The 24558-nt window shown below is 42.3% G+C and overlaps 1 protein-coding gene across 8 annotated transcripts in view; it reads left to right on the top strand.

Annotated features, from left to right (window-relative positions):
* LOC110498461 (zinc finger and SCAN domain-containing protein 2) overlaps window positions 1-24558 on the top strand; it is a 771911-nt gene that overhangs the window by 669409 nt on the left and 77944 nt on the right. Inside the window, exons 1-3 of one of the 8 annotated variants that reach the window (XM_036953711.1) lie at window positions 4237-4683; window positions 5042-5172; window positions 6810-7688. The exons of 5 other annotated variants lie outside the window; for them this stretch is intronic. In XM_036953711.1, the coding sequence (XP_036809606.1) occupies window positions 4401-4683; window positions 5042-5172; window positions 6810-7688 (1293 nt within the window). In that variant the 5' untranslated portion in view covers window positions 4237-4400. Of the gene's footprint in view, window positions 1-4236; window positions 4684-5041; window positions 5173-6809; window positions 7689-22538; window positions 24218-24558 lie in introns of those variants that run through there. 2 more of the 8 variants (XM_036953712.1, XM_036953703.1) reach the window with 2 other exon arrangements.

Below are 24558 nucleotides of genomic sequence, written 5' to 3'. Positions count from 1 at the left end.
CACCACATTATCTAGATACTGACTGTTAGTACTTGGTGGCCTATAACAACACCCTAAAATAATAAGCCATTTTGTTTGACCAGCAATCAAAGCCTTTGCTTATTACTATTTTTTTTGTACATAAAATGGTTTAAATCTGTATATATGCCTACATTTCCCAAAAATATAGACTCTTACCTTTCATTTGACACCCAATTTGACATGATCCTATGATTTTCACGTGTTGGTGTTGTCGTGTCTTTGGCTATGCCGGATTAAGTGATATGACATGCTATTCTATAAAATCCTTTCTCCGTAATTAATATTACCTGATTGAGCTAATCATGTAAATGTAATTAACTAGAGAGTCGGGGCACCACAAAATAATATTTATAGAGCTGTTATCTTCCGAATAAACTTTTAAAGACCTCGTCATATTTTACATCAATAGCAGTCAATAGACAATCGTCACCTTAATTCAGTCTCATCTGAAAGTTGTAAATTCTTGGTTATCTTCACAAACCCTGGCTAACAAGTTGAATCAGCAATAGAAAATTGGGTTTAATTATTTATTTACTAAATACCTAACTAATCACAAAGAATTACATATACAAAGAATGAATTATACCTTGATTACAAATTACGTCATAAAGGAAAACGTCCCTAGCGGGCGGAACAGATATGACAGCTGGTTACACAAAAGAAAAGGGTCTGGGTTTGAGTGAAAGAGCGGGAAGACTGAGGGACAAAGGGAGAAGCTGTGCTATCGTAAATACAGTCTCTTATGCATTCTAAATTGCCGCCCATTTGGAGAAGGACAATGCAATAAATATTTACTCTGAGCTGCACTTCGGTAGGTTGGTGGTAGATGGAAGGCCGTGTTGCCAAACCGAGTCCTTTGAAGAATGTCTCTGGTGGTCAATTTTATATAGTAACGTCGTTGTGTGGTAGATGGGATACTCTGTCTGTTCTTTCCTAGCTCGCGTTTGCAGCTGCTGTGGCTAACTCAACGGCTAGGAGGTATCACTTCTGTAGTGAATAAGAGTTCAAAGTTCATACCATTCGCAACCAAAGCTCACGCTGAGGTTGAATTAGTTCTGTAGTTGACATGTTAGTCCTTTTAACGCAGAGGCTGCAGACCTCCGGTACTTGGAACAGGAGGTTACATTTTCGTCAAGGCTTTATATAGTGGAGCGAGAAGGGTGTGTTTGAAAAGTTTTATAACCCATGTCTCTTCACAGGGGTGGGCCACTCAAATCTCTAATTTGGAAGCTAAAATTACATTTACTCTTTTCACTAATAATTTTATATTCAAACATTTAAATTGAACAACAATTCCATGTGAATCCGATAACTCTGATGTGTAGACTTTCCACGGTAGAGTTTGTCATTCTATCATCATATTCATTAAGTACCACCGCATATGTTCAATTGGTCGGATTACCAGAATATAGTTCATTTCCCCCCACCTTCTGATGTTCCCAGAATCTCTATGTTAACCAAGGGGTTTTCAAATGTCACATCAGTAGGGTAGAGAGAGGAAAAAGGGGGGAAGAGGTATTTATGACTGTCATAAACCTACCCCCAGGCCAATGTCATGACAGTGCTCATGGATCCTTTTACATTAAAATGCTCATTTGTTATGACAGTCTGCAGTCCATGCTGGCGGAGAGACTCTAAAGCGGCTGGTCACAAACCCTGACCCTGGATCAGGACCCTGGATCAGAAGCCATTGCTCTTCATTCCCGAGTCAGAACCAGGACCGAACTGCAAGGGACAGAGACTCCACCACTGCACAGAACACAACCAGTGGACAGGTGGACTGAACAACTTCAGTCCTGGTGGTCATCAGTGAGACAGAGGCTCCAGTCAGGGATCCAGTCTGCAGCCCAGACCATTCTCTTCAGGCTCAGTGCAGGGATGGAGCCTGACCTGGGACTGATAGAAATAGACCCTCCTGTTCCTATGATACAAACACCAGAGTATCCATGATGAACTGAGCAGGTCACTCTGGGCTTCAGCCTTCACAGAGAGTTGTGGGAGACCCCCCTGGTGGTAGTCTAATAGGAAGTCTGTCTTCTCTTTCAGGATATCGTCTAATGCCTAGTGAATGGGTTCATAGAAGGTCTAGGCCTTCCTCAGTTACCTCATGGTTACCCCACCAATACAGGATGGGTGTTCAACACAAGAGGTATCTAGCCTATAACACAGCACACAATCCCAACAACACTCAAACAATGGCTCGAGGTCAAGGAGGGAGCTCAAAGACTAACCCCATGAGGGTGGTTGCTTCTGTTTCTACCTCCTCTAGTGTCATTGGGTCACAACGTGAGAGGTCGGGCATTAGGACGGACGCTGACAAGCTGTACGCCTGCCCCACATTTGGGAATTGCTTCACTGAGGCAAACTATGTGAAGAGGCACCAGACCGTTCTCACCAAGGAGAGGCCCTTCAAGTGTAAACTATGTTACAAGAGCTTCTTCTTCCTGAGTAACCTTACCAGACATAAGGAGTGTCCACAATGGGGAGAAATCGTAGCACTGTGGCTTGAGATGTACGCAGGGGATATCTGGGAACCATTCTTTAGCTGACCTATTATGGTTACCATGTGAAGTGTCTTGGGGTAAGAGTTTTTTTTGGATGACTAAGTGCCTCAGTTGAGCACCTGGGTAGGCTCACATTCTCACATGACTTGTTGTTTGGTGTGCTGGCATTAAAGTGTAACACTACATTTCCCCCTCTGAGTTTGGATTTTCCTGTGTTCTAATCATAACAATATAATGTTGAGGAAAGCCAGTGTGTCTATGTATGCAGAAGACACAACACTATACACGTCAGCTACCACAGAGACTGCAATGACTGCAACACTTAACAAAGAGGTACAGTTAGTTTCAGAATGGGTGGTAAGTAATAAGTTAGTCCTAAATATTTCAAAAACTAAACTGCTTGGAGTAACACTGTCATGGTCAAAACATATTGATACAACATTAGCTAAGATGGGGAGAAGTCTGTCCATAATAAAGCGCTACTCTGCCTTCTGAACAGCACTATCAACAAGGCAGGTCCTGCAGGCCCTAGTTTTGTCACACCTGGACTACTGTTCAGTTGGGTGGTCAGGTGCCACAAAGAGGGACTTAGGAAAAATGCAATAGGCTCAGAACAGGGCAGCAGGCTGGCCCTTGGATGTACACAGAGAGCAAACATTAATAATATGCATGTCAATCTCTCCTGGCCCAAAGTGGATTTGTGAGAGTAATTGACATATTGAATGCACCGAGCTGTCTATTTGAATTACTTGCACACAGCTTAGACACCCATGCATACCACATAAGACATGGGACACCAGGGGTCTCTTCACGGTCCCCAAGTCCAGAACAGACTATGGGAGGCACACAATACTACATAGAGCCATGACTCCATGTAACTCATGCAAGCAGTAAAATTAGATTAAAAAAACAGATACAAATACACCTTATGGAACAAGGGGGACTGTGAAGCAACATAAACATAGGCACAGACATATGCATACACACACACACGATAACATATGCACTATACACACACATACACATGGATTTTGTGTTGTAGATATGTGGTAGTAGAGTAGGGGCCTGAGGGCACACACTTAGTGTGTTGTGAAATCTGTTGTAAATCTATTGTAAGGTTTTTTAAATTGTATAATTGCCTTAATTTTGCTGGCCCCCAGGAAGAGTAGCTGCTGCCTGGGATCCATAATAAATACCAATACAAATACACAATTGCCTGTACGTTGTGTCTCAGTAAAAGGGAAAACCATTCTACTCAGGAGAACTTCTACATTCCAAATCCACAAAGTTTACACCCCAAGGAGCGTTGCTGCTCATTCTGCGGTACAGTCCAGTGGAGGCTGCTGAGGGGAGAACGGCTCATAATAATGTCTGGAAAGGCGCGAATAGAATAACATTTGATAATGTTCCACTCCAGCTGTTACCATGAGCCCGTCCTCACCAATTAAGGTGCCACCAACCTCCTGTGATACAGTCCAATAAATGATAGGACTAACACACACAAAAAAAACATTCATTGTTGACCTTTTAGGCTTTAAAAAAACAAAACATGAATCACATAGAAATACTTTGTTATTATTTGTATGATAACTAGTATAAAATAGATCGATAATTGTGGACATTTTCCATTATTTTGGCACTACAGGACTCTTATTCGGGATTCCAAAAATCCATGACTCGGAAGTACTTAGTTCTTCTTGCCTGCGTCACAATTGCTGGACCACAGAGTTTCTGTACTGCCTTTGGTCGGACTTTTGCGCAACCAACAAAACCGCAGTGTCCAATTACAATTTCTACGTTAGCGTTTTTAATTCGCGTTGGAGATAGGATTTGGTTGACATATGTTATTTAGGCAACGCTAGCTAGCTGCTAACAATGACTAACTATATGGTTTTTCACACTCAAATAGCCTCCGTCATGGAGGTGTTAGCGAATGCAGCCGTGGCAGAGATCTGTAAACTCGTAGACGACGACTATGCAGTGTTTCGTTTGGAAATAACTCAAAGCCAGAAAGAAAACAGGACATTGCGGAGGAAACTACAGCTACTGGAACTGAAGATGGCACGGGAGCGCGCAGAGAGGACAATGCGAGAGCGCGTCCTCGCCAGTCGTCCCAGTAGTGTCAAGATCCTCGACCGATACAGAGGAATGGCAAGAGGTACATTTAGCAGAAGGCCAAGACTACCGGCCATAGTGCCCTGTTCCCCTCAGCGCACGTGTGGCTTTACATGTGTTAAGTACACATGGTTAACCAAAATTGGGTGTTGGTCAGTTTTTGGATTGCAAGGAATAATTCCACTGATTCCTTAGTTATCCTGAACAAAGACACTATCATATTTTAACCAGATTCTTGATTTACAACATTTCCTATTATTTACTAATTGAAAATAATATGATGCATGGAACATAAATCAATCTATAAATAGTGTATCAAGAAGTTATGAGAAGTGTTACCTTACAGTGTCAAAACTGTCAATAGTGTACCTAACCACCTCTTTTCTCCCAATCACTCTCAGGTGAAGGATATCTCACTGGAGGCCACAGAAGCTTTGTGAAGCCAGCTGAACACACTACATGGAGAGATGACCAACCAATCACTGTTGATGAAGGGAGTGGAACCTCAACCCAGCACGTTATCATGATAGAGGTTAGTGTAATAGTGTTACTTTGTCAATCAAATGTGGCCCGTTTATTTCCCAAAGGCTCCCCTCAGCTATTCAGTTCCTTACAGTGCATTTTCTACATTTTGTTACATTACAGCCTTATTCTGAAATTGATTCAATAGTTTTTTTCGTACATCAATCTACACACAATACCCCATAATGGCAAAGAATAAAAAAACGTTAAATTTTTTTTAAATTACATTTACATAAGTGTTCAGACCCTTTACTCAGTACTTGGTTGAAGCCTCTGTCAGCGATTACAGCCTTGAGTCTTCTTGGGGATGACGCTACAAGCTTGGAACACCTGTATTTGAAGAGTTACTCCCATCCTTCTCTGCAGATCCTCTCAAGCTCTGTCAGGTTGGATGCGCAGCTATTTTCAGGTCACTCCAGAGATGTTCGATCGGGTTCAATTCCAGGCTCTGGCTGGGCCACTCAAGGATATTCAGAGACTTGTCACAAAGCCACTCCTGTGTGGTCTTGGCTGTGTGCTTAGGGTCATTGTCCTGTTGGAAGATGAAACTTCACCCCAGTCTTAGGTCCTGAGCAGGTTTCTAACAAGGATCTCTCTTACTTTGTTCCGTTCATATTTCCCTCGATCCTGACTAGTCTCCCAGTCCCTGCCTCTGAAAAGCATCCCCACAGCATGATTCAGCCACCACCATGCTTCACCGTAGGGATGGTATTGGCCAGGTGATGATCGGTGCCTGGTTTCCTCCAGACGTGACACTTGGCATTGAGTCTTGGTTTCATCAGACCAGAGAATCTTGTTTCTCATGGTCTGAGAGTCCTTTGGGTGCCTTTTAGCAAACTCCAAGTGGGCTGTCATGTGCCTTTTACTGAGTGGCTTCCGTCTGGCCACTCTACCATAAATACCTGATTGGTGGAGTGCTGCAGAGATGGTTGTCTTTCTGGAAGGTTCTCCCATCTCCACAGAGAAACTCTGGAGTGCTGTCACAGTGATTATCGGGTTCTTGGTCACCTCCCTGACCAAGGCCCTTCTCCCCCAATTGCACAGTTTGGTCTTGGTGGTTACAAACTTCTTCCATTTAAGAATGATAAAGGTCAATGTGTTCTTGGGGACCTTCAATGCTGCAGAATTTTTTGGTACCCTTCCCCAGATCTGTGCCTCGACACAATCTTGTTTCTGAGCTCTACAAACAATTCCTTCAACCTCATTGCTTGGTTTTTGCTCTGACATGCACTGTCAACTGTGGGACCTTATATACACAGGTGTGTGTCTTTCCAAATCATGTCCAGACAATTTAATTTACCACAGGTGCACTCAAATTAAGTTGTAGAAACATCTCAAAGATGATCAATGGAACCAGGATGCACCTGAGCTCAATTGCTTTATAGCAAATTAAGGTTTTAATGTTTATTTTTAATACAATTGCAAAAATGTCTATAAATCTGTTTTTGCTTAGTCATTATGGGGTGTTGTGAGTTGATTGAGGACATTCTGAATAAGGCTGTAACATAACAAAGTGTGGAAAAAGTGAAGGGGTCTGAATACTTTTCGAAATCATTGCACATCTACATCCTCATTTCTCGTGAGACTTCCCTATGACATTGTTATTCAACTCATGTACCGGAATATCCTCCTCTCTTCTTGTGTCAGTCTGCAGATGTAGAGGCTGCAGGTCCTGGGGTTAAGCAGGAGATGGCTGAAGGAGAAGAGGACCCACGGCACAGCAGAGACTGCCAGACTGCAGTGGCTGGAGCAACCCCTGTAGCCACGGAGGACCCAACCACCGCCCCAGCACAGCCCAGCAGCATCACGGAGGTCAGTGGAACACAGAACACCATCTTCAAGACAGAGACATACCCCAACACATCAACGGGGCTGGAGCGACTGGGCTCTCCTCCTGCTCCCCACTCAGAGTATTTACTTTATGGTAACCATAGCCCGACGACGGTTCTGTCCCATCAGGACCCAAGTGACTCGTTACAGACTGTCAATGATCCGTCCTGTTCATACGCTACAGAGACACAGATGATACCTGGTGACATGCCTGTGGGCTTAGATACACAGTCTAATCCAATGAGAGGGGACTGGAACCGGTACAGTATTAGTGTATACTCTGAAAAGTGCCTGAATGAGAAAGGGGAGGGTCTGGCCTTAGATGATGTGACTGTGAAAGTGGAGGGCGACGCTCTGAAATGGAATGAAGACAAGACTCATTTAGGAGAAGGACACTCACAGGGCAACAGCAGTGACTTCTTAGACTACAGGGAAAGCTTGGAGACTAATCTAAATGTTGGGACCCACTCCCCTTTACACAAGTTCAGGGATCACAACCCAGTGTCCACGTCAATGGGGCCTTCTGATTCACACAGCCATGTCCTTTTCGATCAGGTATTGAATTCAAACGACAGGGTTAAAGCCCAGGCTCTGGGTGGGGGAGCAACATCAGGAAAAAGTAAAGAGAAGCGGTTCCTCTGCGCGTTCTGTAACAAAGGCTTCAGCTGCCCCCAGAAGGTGGAGATCCACCAGAGGGTCCACACAGGGGAGAAACCCTACAGCTGTACCCAGTGTCATATTCGCTTCGCCCAGGCTGGTGACCTGAAGAGGCACCAGAGGGTCCACACAGGGGAGAAACCCTTCAGCTGTACCCAGTGTAACATGCGCTTTGCCCATGCTGGCAACCTGAAGAGACACCAGAGGGTCCACACAGGGGATAAATAATACAGCTGCCACCAGTGTGAGAAGAGATTCTACCGCCAGCACCAGCTGAAGATGCACCTGAAGGTCCACACGGGAGAGGTGGTTCGCACTGCAGGAAGAGGTTCTCAGAGAGGAGCTACCTCAGGATACACCAGCAGAAAACCATTCCACTCAATAGCTTCTGACGTTTAGATCAAACCCTGCATTAAAGACAAAGATGAATTGTCAAAAGATCCGCAGTTGAATTTGGAATTACGAGAGTAACATGTTTTAGTGTTGAATATTTGTGAGGAATGTTGCTTCCAGACGTGTGATATACACTGAGTGTTAAAAACATTAGGAACAACTGCTCTTTCCATGAATGCAGGTGAAACCTACAGTATGATCCCTTATTCATGTCACTTGTTAAATTCACTTCAATCGGTGTAGATGAAGGGCAGGAGACGGGTTAAATAATCTTTTTTTGAGCCTTGAGACAATTGAGGCATGGATTATGTACAGTGGGGCAAAAAAGTATTTAGTCAGCCACCAATTGTGCAAGTTGTCCCACTTAAAAAGATGAGGCCTGTAATTTTCATCATAGGTACACTTCAAATATGACAGACAAAATGAGAAAAAAAATCCAGAAAATCACATTGTAGGATTTTTAATGAATTTATTTGCAAATTATGGTGGAAAATAAATAAGTATTTGGTCCCCTACAAACAAGCAAGATTTCTGGCTCTCACAGACCTGTAACTTCTTCTTTAAGAGGCTCCTCTGTCCTCCACTCGTTACCTGTATTAATGGCACCTGTTTGAACTTGTTATCAGTATAAAAGACACCTGTTCACAACCTCAAACAGTCACACTCCAAACTCCACTATGGCCAAGACCAAAGAGCTGTCAAAGGACACCAGAAACAACATTGTAGACCTGCACCAGGCTGGGAAGACTGAATCTGCAAAAAGTAAGCAGCTTGGTTTGAAGAAATCAACTGTGGGAGCAATTATTAGGAAATGGAAGACATACAAGACCACTGATAATCTCCCTCGATCTGGGGCTCCACGCAAGATCTCACCCCGTGGGGTCAAAATGATCACAAGAACGGTGAGCAAAAATCCCAGAACCACATGTGGGTACCTACAGAGAGCTGGGACCAAAGTAACAAAGCCTACCATCAGTAACACACTATGCCGCCAGGGACTCAAATCCTGCAGTGCCAGACGTGTCCCCCTGCTTAAGCCAGTACATGTCCAGGCCCGTCTGAAGTTTGCTAGAGAGCATTTGGATGATCCAGAAGAAGATTGGGAGAATGTCATATGGACAGATGAAACCAAAATATAACTTTTTGGTAAAAACTCAAATCGTCATGTTTGGAGGACAAAGAATGCTGAGTTGCATCCAAAGAACACCATACCTACTGTGAAGCATGGAGGTGGAAACATCATGCTTTGGGGCTGTTTTTCTGCAAAGCGACCAGGACGACTGATCCGTGTAAAGGAAAGAATGAATGGGGCCATGTATCGTGAGATTTTGAGTGAAAACCTCCTTCCATCAGCAAGGGCATTGAAGATGAAACGTGGCCGGGTCTTTCAGCATGACAATGATCCCAAACACACCGCCCGGGCAACGAAGGAGTGGCTTCGTAAGAAGCATTTCAAGGTCCTGGAGTGGCCTAGCCAGTCTCCAGATCTCAACCCCATAGAAAATCTTTGGAGGGAGTTGAAAGTCCGTGTTGCCCAGCAACAGCCCCAAAACATCACCGCTCTAGAGGAGATCTGCATGGAGGAATGGGCCAAAATACCAGCAACAGTGTGTGAAAACCTTGTGAAGACTTACAGAAAACACTTGACCTCTGTCATTGCCAACAAAGGGTATATAACAAAGTATTGAAATAAACTTTTGTTATTGACCAAATACTTATTTTCCACCATAATTTGCAAATAAATTAATAAAAAATCCTACAATGTGATTTTCTGGATTTTTTCTCTCTCATTTTGTCTGTCATAGTTGAAGTGTACCTATGATGAAAATTACAGGCCTCATCTTTTTAAGTGACTAAATACTTTTTTGCCCCACTATGTGTGCTGTTCAGAGGGTGAATGGGCAAGACAAAATATTTAAGTGCGGGGTATGTTAGTAAGTGTCTGGCGCACCTGTTTGAGTGTGTCAAGAACTGCAACGCTGCTGTTCCCCGTGTGTATCAAGAGTGGTCCACCACCCGAAGGACATCCAGCCAACTTGACACAACTCTAGAAGCACTGGAGACCGTTTGAGTCAATGCCCCGACGAATTGAGGATGTTCTGATGGCAAAAAGGGATGTAACTCCATATTAGGAAGGTGATCCTATTGTTTTGCACACTCAGTGTATAAGGCATAAAAAATGTTTTTTTACTGTGTTGGCCAGTGGTTCCCAACTCCAGTCCATTAGTACCCCCAACAGCACACATTTGTTGTTGTAGCCCCAGACAAAAACCAGCTGATTCAACTCATTAACTATGTTTCCAAACATTTGCCCAGAGATTTTTCATTGACATTTAGAAAGTTTGCGTAGAAAATAGATTACAGTTGCCTATCGCTGTGTGTTTCCATAGAACTGTCTTGGGTCGATCAAAAACGGCAGACGTAATATGACTTCACATCAACAAAAAGTACCAGTCAAAAGTTTTGGACACACCTACTCATTCAAGGGTTTTTCTTTTATTTGGACTATTTTCTACATTGTAGAATAATAGTGAAGACATCAAAACTGTGAAATAACACGTATGGAATCATGTAATAACCAAACAAAACCATATATTTTAGATTCTTCGAAGTAGCCACCCTTTGCCTTGATGACAGCTTTGCACACTCTGAAATATCACATTTACATAAGTAATTCAGACGCTTTACTCAGTACTTTGTTGAAGCACCTTTGGCAACGATTACATCCTCGAGTCTTCTTGGGGATGACGCTACAAGCTTGGAACACCTGTATTTGAGGAGTTTCTCCCATTCTTCTCTGCAGATCCTCTCGAGCTCTGTCAGGTTGGATGGGAGCGTTGCTGCACAGCTATTTTCAGGTCTCTCCAGAGATGTTCGATTGGGTTCAAGTCCGGGCTCTGGCTGGGCCTCTCAAGGACATTCAGAGACTTGTCCCAAAGCCACTCCTGCATTGTCTTGGCTGTGTACTTTTTTATTTCATTTCACCTGTATTTAACCAGGTAGGCTAGTTGAGAACAAGTTCTCATTTACAACTTCGACCTGGCCAAGATAAAGCAAAGCAGTGCGACACAAACAACAACACAGAGTTAGTTACACATGGAATTAACAAACATACAGTCAATAACACAATAGAAAAAGTCTATATACAGTGTGTGCAAATGAGGTAGGACAAGGGAGGTAAAGGCAATAAATAGGCCACGGTGGCGATGTAATTACAATATAGCAATTAAACACTGGAATGGTAGATGTGCAGAAGATGAATGTGCAAATAGAAATACTTGGGTGCAAAGGAGCAAGATAAATACATTCAGAATGGGGATGAGGTAGTTGGATGGGCTATGAACAGGTGCAGTGATCTGTGAGCTGCTCTGACAGCTGGTGCTTAAAGTTAGTGAGGGAGATATGAGTATCTAGCTTCAGTGATTTTTGCAATTCGTTCCAGTCATTGGCAACAGAGAACTGGAAGGAAATGCGGCCAAAGGAGGAATTGGCTTTGGGGGTGACCAGTGAAATATACCTGCTGGAGTGCGTGCTATGGGTGGGTGATGCTATGGTGACCAGTGAACTGAGATAAGGCGGGGCCTTACCTAGCAAAGACTTATAGATGACCTGGAGCCAGTGGGTTTGGCGACGAATATGAAGCGAGGGCCAGCCAACGAGAGCATACAGGTCGCAGTGGTGGGTAGTAAATGAGGCTTTGGTGACAACGGATGGCACTGTGATAGACTGCATCCAATTTGTTAAGTAGAGTGTTGGAGGCTATTTTGTAAATGGCATCGCCGAAGTCAAGGATCGGTAGTATAGTCAGTTTTACGAGGGTATGTTTGGCAGCATGAGTGAAGGATGCGTTGTTGCGAAATAGGAAGCTGATTCTAGATTTATTTTTGGATTGGAGATGCTTAATGTGAGTCTGGAAGGAGAGTTAACAGTCTAACCAGACACCTAGGTATTTGTAGTTGTCCACATATTCTAAGTCAGAACCGTCCAGAGTAGAGGTCGACCGATTTATGATTTTTCAACGCCGATACCGATTATTGGAGGACCAAAAAAGCCGATACCGATGAATCGGACGATTTTAAATTTATTTGTAATAATGACAATTACAACAATACTGAATGAACACTTATTTTAACTTGATATAATACACCAATAAAATCAATTTGGCCTCAAATAAATAATAAACATGTTCAATTTGGTTTAAATAATGCAAAAACAAAGTGTTGGAAAAAGTAAAAGTGCAATATTTGCCATGTAAGAAAGCTAACGTTTAAGTTCCTTGCTCAGAACAATAGAACATATGAAAGCTGGTGGTTCCATTTAACATGAGTCTTCAATATTCCCAGATAAGAAGTTTTAGGTTGTAGTTATTATAGGAATTATAGGACTATTTCTCTCTTTACCATTTGTATTTCATTAACCTTTGACTATTGGATGTTCTTATAGGCACTTTAGTATTGCCAGTGTAACAGTATAGCTTCCGTCCCTCTCCTTGCTCCTCCCTGGGCTCAAACCAGGAACACAACGACAACCGCCACCCTCAAAACAGCGTTACCCATGCAGAGCAAGGGAAACAACCACTCCAAGGCTCAGAGCGAGCGACGTTTGAAACGCTATTAGCGTGCGCTAACTAGCCAGCCATTTCACTTCGGTTACACCAGCCTCATCTCGGGAGTTGATATGTTTTGAAGTCATAAACAGCGCAATACTTGACGCACAACGAAGAGCTGCTGGCAAAACGCACGAAAGTGCTGTTTGAATGAATGTTTACGCACCTGCTTCTGCCTACCACCGCTCAGTCAGATACTTAGATACTTGTATGCTTGTATGCTCAGTCAGATTATACGCAACGCATGACACGCTAGATAATATCTAGTAATATCATCAATCGTGTAGTTAACTAGTGATTATGATTGATTGTTTTTTATAACATAAGTTTAATGTTAGCTAACAACTTACCTTGGTTTACTGCATTCGCGTAACAGGCAGTCTCCTTGTGGAGTGCAACAAGAGGCAGGTCGTTATTGCGTTGGACTAGTTAACTGTAAGGTTTCAAGATTGGATCCCCTGAGCTGACAAGGTGAAAATCTGTCTTTCTGCCCCTGAACGAGGCAGTTAATCCACCGTTCCTAGGCAGTCATTGAAAATAAGAATGTGTTCTTAACTGACTTGCCCAGTTAAATAAAGATTAAATAAAGGTGTAAAAAAATCGATTTCCGATTGTTATGAAAACTTGAAATCGGCCCTAGAAGTATACAGAATGGTGTTGTCTGCGTAGAGGTGGATCAGAGAATCACCAGCAGCAAGCGCGACATCATTGATGTATACAGAGAAAAGAGTGGTACTTAAGGTCGTTGTCCTTTTGGAAGGTGAACCTTCACCCCATAAAGGCTTGATTGGTGGAGTGTTGCAGAGATGGTTGTCCTTCTGGAAGGTTCTCCCATCTCCACAGAGGAACTCTAGAGCTCTGTCAGACTAATCATCGGGTTCTTGGTCATCTCCCTGACCAAGGCCCTTCTCCCCCGATTTCTCAGTTTGGCCGGGCGGCCAGCTCTAGGAAGTCTTGGTGGTTCCAAACTTCTTCCATTTAAGAATGATGGAGCCCACTGTGTTCTTGGAGACGTTCAATGCTGCAGAAATGTTTTGGTACCCTTCCCCAGGTTTTTCCTTCGACCTTATGGATTGGTTTTTGCTTTGACACGCACTGTCAATTGTGGGACCTTTATATAAACAGGTGTGTGCCTTTCCAAATCATGTCCAATCAATTGAATTTACCACAGGTGGACTCCAATCAAGTTGTAGAAACATCTCAAAGATGATCAATGGAAACAGGATTCACTTGAGCTCAATTTTGAGTCTCATAGCAAAAGGTCTGAATACTTATGAAAATAATGTGTTTTTGTTTTTAAATTTGCAAAAATGCCTAAACCTGTTTTTGGTTTGTCATTATAGGGTATTGTGTGTAGATTGCTGATATTATTTTTTTTAAATTTAAAAATACATTTTAGAGTAAAGCTGTAACGTAACAAAATTTGGAAAAAGTCAATGGATCTGAATACTTTCCGAAGGCACTGTATATAATAACACCTCCCCCATAAGCATTCCTGTCTCTTCTATAGATGTTATCCTTGTATTACTTCTGCTGTATCATCAATGAATTATCTAAGTGAGTCACAGAAATGGCTAATATTTGAATGCCATCTGATGTTAGCAAGTTATTGATTTTCATTAACCTTATTTCTAAGGCTACATATATATTATGCAAATGTTTTTGCCCTTTCCTGGGTAGCTTCTCAGAGACATACATAATATGGAAAAGAACAAACAAACGAGAAAAAAAAACATTCAGCAGTCCATTAATCAGTTGGTGTGTGTGTGTGTTTTCTGCGGGTGGACAATAAGCCTGTCATAGTGGATGTAAGCAATGTACCCACACGCTTTGGCAGCTTTCATGGCTGGGACAAGTTATTTTTCTCTTCTGGCGCACAGCTTCGAGAACTTGAAGATTTTTGAAGAGAATAATAGGCAATTGTTGGTTAATCCAGGTGTGGAAAGCTCTTAGACTTACCCAGAAAGGCTCAAAGGTGATTCTAACATGTATTGACTCAGGGGGTTAAATACTTATCTAATTATGATATATTAGTGTTTTATTTTTCAATTTTTTTAAATAAAAATGTTAGAATTTTTCTTCCACTTTGACAGAGTATTTTGTGTAGATTGTTGATATGTTTTTTTTTCTCAATTGAATCAATGTTTATCCTACATGGTAAAACAACAAAATGTGGAAAAGGTCAAGGGGTGTGAAAATGTTATGAAGGCACTGTATATGATGTTCCCAAATGCTTATTTCATAACTTCCATTCAACTACTTAATTTCTTTCCCAAGACACTTAATGAGAAAATGAATGTAGTTTATGATGCAGATTTGTAGTTTAGACGTGTATGTGTGGTTTTCATATGGTGTATTTTAAACGTGTTTATGTTTAATAAACACAAAATGGGAATGTTCATTCTAAGACTTTCATTGAGACTCTCTTTTGTATACATTGCATCAGATATCACCATATTTAGCATACAGTACACCCGACAGCCCTTTATAACTAAATATACAATGAGCTAAAAGAATTGGGACGGGTACGCCCAATTCCGTCTGGGGTATGACAAATAAAAATGCGATTCACTTTTTTTTTTACACATTTTTGGGACATTTTCAGTCCATTTATATTTAACATTGGTGTGAATTATTTTTTTTTTTCTCGCCTGAGTAGCCTCGTTTCACTGCCAAAAATGAAATTAAACCATCTAGTGTTAAGCGAAATAACAACACAATGTCGAATACAGGAAGCCTAGTCAAATAATTAACATCCAGTCACATAAAATGTTACTCTCTCGCGGGAATTCCACTAACGGTCAGTATGTAGCCAAACGTAGCTGCTGCTCATGTTGGTATCTGTACATGGCAAAAGCCATGACAGGGAGACATAGTGGAGTGGTAACGCACGTGCATGACCGCTTGAAAAACGTTTTGGACACTACAGTGAAATTGGTTAACTTTGTTAAAGTAAGGCCCCTGAACTCTTGTCTATTTTCTTCACTATGCAATGATATGGGCAGCAACCATGTAACACTTTTACAACATACAGAAGAAGTGTGCTGGTTATCAAGGGGCAAAGTAATGACACATTTTTAAAAAATGAGATGAGCTTAAAGTTTTCTTTACTGACCATAATTTTTACTTGTCTGACCGCTTGCATGATGATGAGTTTCTCACACGACTGGCCTATCTGGGTGATGTTTTTACTCGCCTGAATGATCTGAATCAAGGTTTACAGGGACTCTCCGCAACTATATTCAATGTGCGGGACAAAATTGAGGCTATGATTAAGAAGTTGGAGCTCTTCTCTGTCTGCATTAACAAGGACAACACACAGGTCTTCCCATCATTGTATTATTTTTTGTGTGCAAATGAACTCAAGCTTACGGACAATGTTAAATGTGATATAGCGAAGCACCTGAGTGAGTTGGCTGCGCAATTACGCAGGTACTTTCCCAAAATGGATGAAACAAACAACTGGATTCGTTATCCCTTTCCAGTTGCCGATATCTGAACAAGAGAGCCTCATCGAAATTGCAACAAGCGGTTCTGTAAAAATTGAATTTAATCAGAAGCCACTGCCAGATTTCTGGATTGGGCTGCACTTAGAGTAGCCTGCCTTGGCAAATCATGCTGTTAAAACACTGATGCCCTTTGCAACCACATACCTATGTGAGAGTGGATTCTTGGCACTCACTAGCATGAAATCTAAATACAGGCACAGACTGTGTGTGGAAAATGATTTAAGACTGAGACTCTCCATTACAACCCAACATTGCAGAGTTATGTGCATCCTTTCAAGCATCCCCTTCTCATTAACCTGTGGTGAGTTATTCACCGTTTTCGATTAACAAATAAGGTTTTATAGGTAAGATGGTTAAATAAAGAGCAAAATTATTTATCATTATTTGTGCCCTGGTCCTATAAGAGCCGGGTGGTGACAAAAACTCACACTCATTCTTATGTTTAATAAATGTATCATATAGTGTGTGTGTGGAAGGCTTACAATGATGGCAAAAAAACAACATTTGAGAGTGATCTGACCCTGGTGCTAGAGGGCGTACGCAGCTGGAGGTTGAATGTTTGAAGAGGTATGGGACTATAAAAAGTTTGGGAGCCACTGCTCTAGCACTTTCGATTGTAAATGATACAATGACTTTGAGGTTAAAGTACAGACTGTCAGTTTTAAACGGAGGGTATTTTAATCCATATCGGGTGAACCGTTTAGAAATGGTTTACAATTTTTGTACATAGTCCCCCCATTTTAGGGGACCGAAATTAATGGGACAAAAAAGTGAGAAAGATACAGAAGCACAAATATCATACCCCCCACAAAAATGTGTCATTGTCCCAATACTTTTGGAGCTTACTGTACCTATACATACCCACACACTAACAAACACCTACTGTACACGTCAAAATAGTTCAGTCTGGTTTGTCTGATTGTGACTTGACTTATCATAGCTGACTTATTTCTACCCATATCATCATATTTATGGCCACCATGATGGGTTTAACAACAATTCAGTAATTATTTAACTACGGTATAGGACTCAAACGTCTGTGTGTACGTACCTGAGGGAGTGTATGTCTGTGTAATCTGTATCACCTGTCTCTTCCAGGTGGTGGAGGGGTGTGAGGAGGGTCTGGGGAACCCTGATGGGACCATGGTAATGGAGGTAAACCAGACTACACCTCCTCATGAACCCCCAGAGGAACCAGCTGAACAGCACAGGACCACACACAGTCTCACTGAGGTGAGTCCACTGTGAACTACTGTCTGAATGGTATTAGGTCAGGTCATAATTCATTTAGTCTTAAGTATGGGACCATGCCATTGAATTCTCCAACCATTAGTATAGTATCAAATCAACTAATTGGCCTAATCGTCCAACATCAGTGCCTGACCTCACTAATGCTCTTGTAGCTGAATGGTAGCAAGTCCTTGCAGCAATGTCCCACATCTAGTGGAAAGCCTTCCCAGAAGACCTCTGCTGTTATAGTAGCAAAAGGGGAACCAAATCCTTATTAATGCCCATGATTTTGGAATGAGATGTTCGACGAGCAGGTGTCCACATACTTTTGGCCATGTATTTGGTCACTGCTCCTACAAAGTGTTCTTGTGGGAAAGCCGCTTTATCTCTTCACCAGAGCTCAGATTAGGACACTGTTAACGATGCTATCCTTCAGGCTTATGAGTTGATTTCTGAGGCACGACAACAGTTCTGTAAATGACAAAATACAGAATCACAAAGCCATGTTGAATTCGCAATCAACCAGTCAATCAAATTGATTTATAAAGCCATTTTTACATCAGCGATGTCACAAAGTGCTGTACAGAAACCCAGCCTAAAACCCCAAACAGCAAGCAATGCAGATGTAGAAGCATGGTGGCTAGGAAAATCTCCCTAGAAAGGCTGGGAACAAGCATGACTGTTTGATCGGTATGTCTTTTTGATCGGTGGTTTGGTTCTCAAGAGCTCGAAGGAATTAAAGACACTCATCAAGCACTGCAGCAGTAATGAAAGTAGGAAAGTGTTTCAATGGGCCTGCGTTGTTATTATTAGTGGCTTGGGTCTTTTTTAATTGAGAAATATTTAACTTTTTCTGTTCATCGGAGTAACAACATGAATTTGTGCATGAGGCACAAATAATGCAGTGCTACTCGAAGTTTGCCATCAGTTTTTTTTGGTCAGTGGAGGAAGGGGATGTCAGCCCAGTAAAATAAAAATACAATTATTTAAATGTATGCTCACTCAGCTATGCTTCACAAGTAATACAACAAAAAAAAAACTATATATTATCGGTGTGATCATATAGCCCACCTCAAATTTTGAAATATAATTTTTTGAAATGGCCTGAACAACAATGCATTTGCAGGGCAATTCAAGCAAAGTCAATATGCGGTGATAATATATTGGGCTTATAGCTTACTGCACAAACCTCATTGCTACAGTACTGTTTTTAATTGGTTAATGTTGCATAAGCAATGTGTCTATTTCACAATAATCTATGATACTGGGTTCGTTTCATGAGCTGAAATAAAAGATCCCAGAAATGTTCCATGTGCACAAAAAGCTTATTTCTCTTAAAAATGCTGCACACATTTGTTTAAATCATAGCATTTATCCTTTGTCAAGATAATCCACCCTCTTGACAGGTGTGGCTGATTAAACACCATGATCATTACACAGGTGCACCCTGTGCTGGGGACAATAAAAGGCCACCCTAAAATGTGGATTTTTTTCACACAACTGTAGCGTGTGTGGGCTGGGAGTCGGGAAGCAAGTTCAGGGAGTGCATAATTTAATAAACAAATGAACAAAACAAGAGACACGAACAACGCACTGACATGACACTGGAACAGAAACAATGACGCCTGGGGAAGGAACCAAAGGGATTGACATATATAGAGAAGGTAATCAGGGAAGTGATGGAGTCCAGGTGAGTCTGACGAAGAGCAACGATGGTGACAGGTGTGCACCATAACGAGCAGCCTGGTGACCTAGAGGCCGGTGAGGGAGCACACGTGACAGTACCCCCTCCCCGATGTGCGGCTCTGGCCGCAGGACTGACCTGTGTCGTGCAGGACGCCACTCAAAGGAGTGATCAATGGGGTAGCATTGAGTGTAATATTTCCTGGTGTTTCTGATGCGTGCCGTTTGGTGAGATGTAGACCCGGTGGCAATGGCGAGACAGAATACCCTGTCTGTCTTGTTGAGCTTTGGCACAGAGTTTCTACCTGATAAGGTTAGGTTATACACTGCTCAAAAAAATTATGGGAACACTTAAACAACACAATGTAACTCCAAGTCAGTCACACTTCTGTGAAATCAAACTGTCCACTTAGGAAGCAACACTGATTGACAATAAGTTTCACATGCTGTTGTGCAAATGGAATAGACAACAGGTGGAAATTATAGGCAATTAGCAAGACACCCCCAATAAAGGAGTGGTTCTGCAGGTGGTGACCACAGACCACTTCTCAGTTCCTATGCTTCCTGGCTGATGTTTTGGTCACTTTTGAATGCTGGCGGTGCTTTCACTCTAGTGGTAGCATGAGACGGAGTCTACAACCCACACAAGTGGCTCAGGTAGTGCAGCTCATCCAGGATGGCACATCAATGCTTGCTGTGTCTGTCAGCGTAGTGTCTAGAGCATGGAGGCGCTACCAGGAGACAGGCCAGTACATCAGGAGACGTGGAGGAGGCCGTAAGAGGGCAACAACCCAGCAGCAGGACCGCTACCTCCACCTTTGTGCAAGGAGGAGCAGGAGGAGCACTGCCAGAGCCCTGCAAAATGACCTCCAGCAGGCCACAAATGTGCATGTGTCTGCTCAAACGGTCAGAAACAGACTCCATGAGGGTGGTATGAGGGCCCAACGTCCACAGGTGGGGGTTGTACTTACAACCCAACATTGTGCAGGACGTTTGGCATTTGCCAGAGAACACCAAGATTGGCAAATTCGCCACTGGCGCCCTGTGCTCTTCACAGATTAAAGCAGGTTCACACTGAGCACATGCGACAGACGTGACAGAGTCTGGAGACGCCGTGGAGAATGTTCTGCTGCCTGCAACATCCTCCAGCATGACCGGTTTGGCGGTGGGTCAGTCATGGTATGGGGTGGCATTTCTTTGGGGGGCCGCACAGCCCTCCATGTGCTTGCCAGAGGTAGCCTGACTGCCATTAGGTACCGAGATGAGATCCTCAGACCCCTTGTGAGACCATATGCTGGTGCGGTTGGCCCTGGGTTCCTCCTAATGCAAGACAATGCTAGACCTCATGTGGCTGGAGTGTGTCAGCAGTTCCTGCAAGAGGAAGGCATTGATGCTATGGACTGGCCCGCCCGTTCCCCAGACCTGAATCCAATTGAGCACATCTGAGACATCATGTCTCGCTCCATCCACCAATGCCACATTGCACCACAGACTGTCCAGGAGTTGGCGGATGCTTTAGTCCAGGTCTGGGAGGAGATCCCTCAGGAGACCATCCGCCACCTCATCAGGAGCATGCCCAGGCGTTGTAGGGAGGTCATACAGGCACGTGGAGGCCACACGCACTACTGAGCCTCATTTTGACTTGTTTTAAGGACATTACATCAAAGTTGGATCAGCCTGTAGTGTGGTTTTCCACTTTAATTTTGAGTGTGATTCCAAATCCAGACCTCCATGGGTTGATAAATTTGATTTCCATTGATAATTTTTGTGTGATTTTGTTGTCAGAACATTCAACTATGTAAAGAAAAAAGTATTTTATAAGAATATTTCATTCATTCAGATCTAGGATGTGTTATTTTAGTGTTCCCTTTATTTTCTTGAGCAGTGTATTTGCTATTCTCTGAGAGCCTATGTTCTGAAACCCTACTGTGCTGTAGGTGCCAAGGATTTGGTGCAGTATGTAGGAGGGAGATCCCAAAATGTGAGAAATGTACCCAAGCAGGATTTTATTCTTGTTGAATATATCAATATATTTAACTATATAGAAGTATGTCTGTGATTTTTTTGTACTTAGGTATATTCTTAGTATATTAGATAAATAGCAAAACAAATATATTTTGAATACAGCTCATCGCCAAACGCACTTCAAACAACTATTATATGTAATTATATTAAAGAACCCCGTTAATTTCAGTATCAATTTTAGTTTTAGTAATCAGATTAAAGTTACTCTTTCTGTTTAAAGCATTGGATTTTGCAATCACATGAAAACTGTTGCCCATGAAAACTGTTTCCACACCATAACATAGAGAGAGATACGAAATGTTATGAGGTTACAGTACACAATCCAAGATCTCCATAAAAAAAAGTCTGACAACAATATCCACGAATTTCACAGAATCAATGTCAATGTGTAATTCAATTGGTAAATCCTTAGTATATGATATAACAACAAACAACTGTATCATAAATGTAAGGAAAGAAAGGTGGTGTTTTATGTCACATGATTTTTGCCAAAACTGTAAAGACTCCCAAGCATGGAAAAGGGTTTAAACATAAGTTTGGTTCAACTCATGAATTCAATTGAATGTATCTATATTCCCCCTTTTATATCATTTTTAAATCATAATGTATTCACATGGAAAAAATTGCAAAAGTTTATTAATGACCTGGTACCCTTCTTTTTAGAAAGATCCATATACACTGAGTATACAAAACATTAGGAACACCTGCTCTTTCAAAACAAATGTTATTTGTCACGTGTGCCGAATGCAACACCTTACAGTGTGAAATGCTTACTTACAAGCCATTAACCAACCATTCAGTTTTAAGAAAATACCCCCCAAAAAGTAAGAGATAAGAATAACAAATAATTAGTAGTAAATATCAATAGCGGGGCTATATACAGGGGGTACTGGTACAGAGTCAATGTGCGGGGCACCGGTGTCGAGGTAAATGAGGTAATATGTGCATGTAGATAGAGTTATTAATCTCCTCTGACACCGCCTGGTATAAAGGTCCTGGATGTAAGGAAGCTTAGCCTCTGTGATGTACTGGGCCGTACTCGGTACCCTCTGCCTTGCGGTCGGAGGCCGAGCAGTTGCCATACCAGGCAGTGATGCAACCCGTCAGGATGCTCTCGATGGTGCAGCTGTAAAACCTTTTGAGGATCTGAGGACCCATGCCAAATCTTTTCAGTCTCCTGAGGGGGAATAGGTTTTGTTGTGCCCTCTTCATGACTATCTTGGTGTGCGTTGACCATGTTAGTTTGCTGGTGATGTGGACGCCAAGGAACTTGAAGCTCTCAATCTGCTCCACTACGGTAGTATACTTAGAAAAACAATGCATTTAAAATGTGTGTTAAGTGTAATGATAGTAAAGATAGTACTAGATATACTAAAAAAAGTACATCTCGTATTTGTAGTATATTATGTGAATTTGTAGCATATTTAAGTATACTTCAGTATACTTGTAATATATACAAATATACTTTTTTCTCAAATGGATAGTCAGAGTGAGTGTAAAGTTGGGATAGAGAAAGCACTGTGTGTGGGCGCCCATGCAGCTGGGGATCCGAAGTGCCCTGTGAGAGAGAGACAGGTTGATATTTCCAGAGTTTGAGTGGGGAAGAAAGTGTCCTATGCTAAGGCAGTGACAAGAGTAGCGGTTAGCCCAAGGGTGAGGGATTCGACTGGGCATTTGTCCAAACAAATGGAAAAATAAGCTAAATTGATGTGGGAAAGGAAAAGGCTAGGGTTGATAATTCCCCATCGTATCTTGGTAGAAGTATGTTTTCTGGAACTATGTACACCCAAGTCGGTAAACCCATTGAAGATATCCAAAGTGGTGGAGAAAGCATTGGGTAAAGTCAAATCAGAGCAGGTCACTTATTAAAGGAGTCATTTCTGGAGTTGCATAATAAGTTGATATTAATATGCTAAAGTAAATTCCTGGAGTGGTTGATGTACGCTGGATGAATGGTGTGGTTCATGGCAAGAAGGAGAAGAGTTCGTCTCTCCTTGTGTTTTTTTTTTATGTGGAGTCCCTCCCAACCCGAGTGCAGCTGGGATATGTGTATTATCCTGTCAGAGCCTTTATATCCAGGCCTTTGCAGTGTAACAGATGTAAAATGTTTGGACATGCAGAAAGTGTCTGCAGACGGAATGAGCCGAGATGTGGGACGTGTGGGGGAAACCACTTTGATGGAGACTGTATAGCAGAAGAGAATTACAGAGGAATAAAGTATTGTAACTGTGGTGGAGAACATGAGGCGACATCCTTGGAATGCCCATATAGGGTGAAAGAGATGGAGAGACAAAATCAGGAAATTCAGTCTGTCTCCTATGCGGAGGCAGTAGAACCGGTAGAAAAAGTAGAATGCAGAGTTGGCCTCCCACCAGCAGGATCCAGATATGCTGTATGTAAAGAAGTTGGACTTTGTGTTTTTAATGTCAGTGATGATGGCACAGCTAATGTGGAGGGAAAGTCAAGGAAGATGGGCATTATTGTGGATGCGGCAGAGTGGTTTGAAGAACTGAAGGAGAGAGAGATAATATCAAAAAGTATCTCCCACTCTCACCGTATGCAGTTTCCTTTTTTCACCCCTGTACAGTTGGTGGCGGTAATGCACCGTAAATATTGGATGCCAACCGCAGTTAAACCCCACCTAAGATGAAGACGTAAACGGAAGTGAACCACAATGACCATGAACAATTTCTTAGACGTTCATTAACACCCTGGATTTCAAAATATGAGTAGTCATAACTGCACAGCATCACATTCTCACCCCATATAGAGTATAATTCGTGTTGGAGACGACTTAGTTGATAGAAGGTATATTGGTAACGCTAGCTACTAACGTTCGCAAACAATGGCTAACTGTATGGTGTTTCACACTCAAATAGCCTCCATCATGGAGGTGCTAGCGAATGCAGCCGTTGCAGAAATCTGTAAACTCGTAGACGATGACTATGCAGTGTTTCGTTTGGAAATAACCCAAAGCCAGAAAGAAAACAGGACATTACGGAGGAAACTACTGGAACTAAAGGTGGCACGGGAGCGCGCAGAGAGGACAATGCCAGAACGCGTCCTCGCCAGTCGTCCCAGTAGTGTCAAGATCCTCGACCGATACAGAGGAATGGCAAGAGGTACATTTTGCAGAAGGCCGAGGATGCGCGGCCTGTCGCACCGTTCCCCTCTGGACATCTGTTCAGATGTGTTACCCAGAATTTAGTCTTGGTCAGTTTTTGGATAGTATGCAATAATTTCCTTGATTACTTAGCTATTTTTACGCAAAAACACTCATTCTAACCAGATTATTAATTTACTGCATTTCCTGTTATTTACGCAATGAAAAAAATGTAACACATGGAACATAATACACCGATCAATAAATAGTATTTCAAGAAGTTATGAGATGTTACCTTGGTGTACAATATACAGTTGAGCAGTACCTAACCTATCCACCTCTTTTCGCCCAATCACTCTC

The sequence above is a fragment of the Oncorhynchus mykiss genome, chromosome 19, assembly GCF_013265735.2.
Source record: "Oncorhynchus mykiss isolate Arlee chromosome 19, USDA_OmykA_1.1, whole genome shotgun sequence".
Taxonomy (NCBI): Eukaryota; Metazoa; Chordata; class Actinopteri; order Salmoniformes; family Salmonidae; genus Oncorhynchus; species Oncorhynchus mykiss.
Note: the sequence above shows the minus strand (reverse complement) of the source record. Positions and strands in the feature narration are given on the sequence as shown.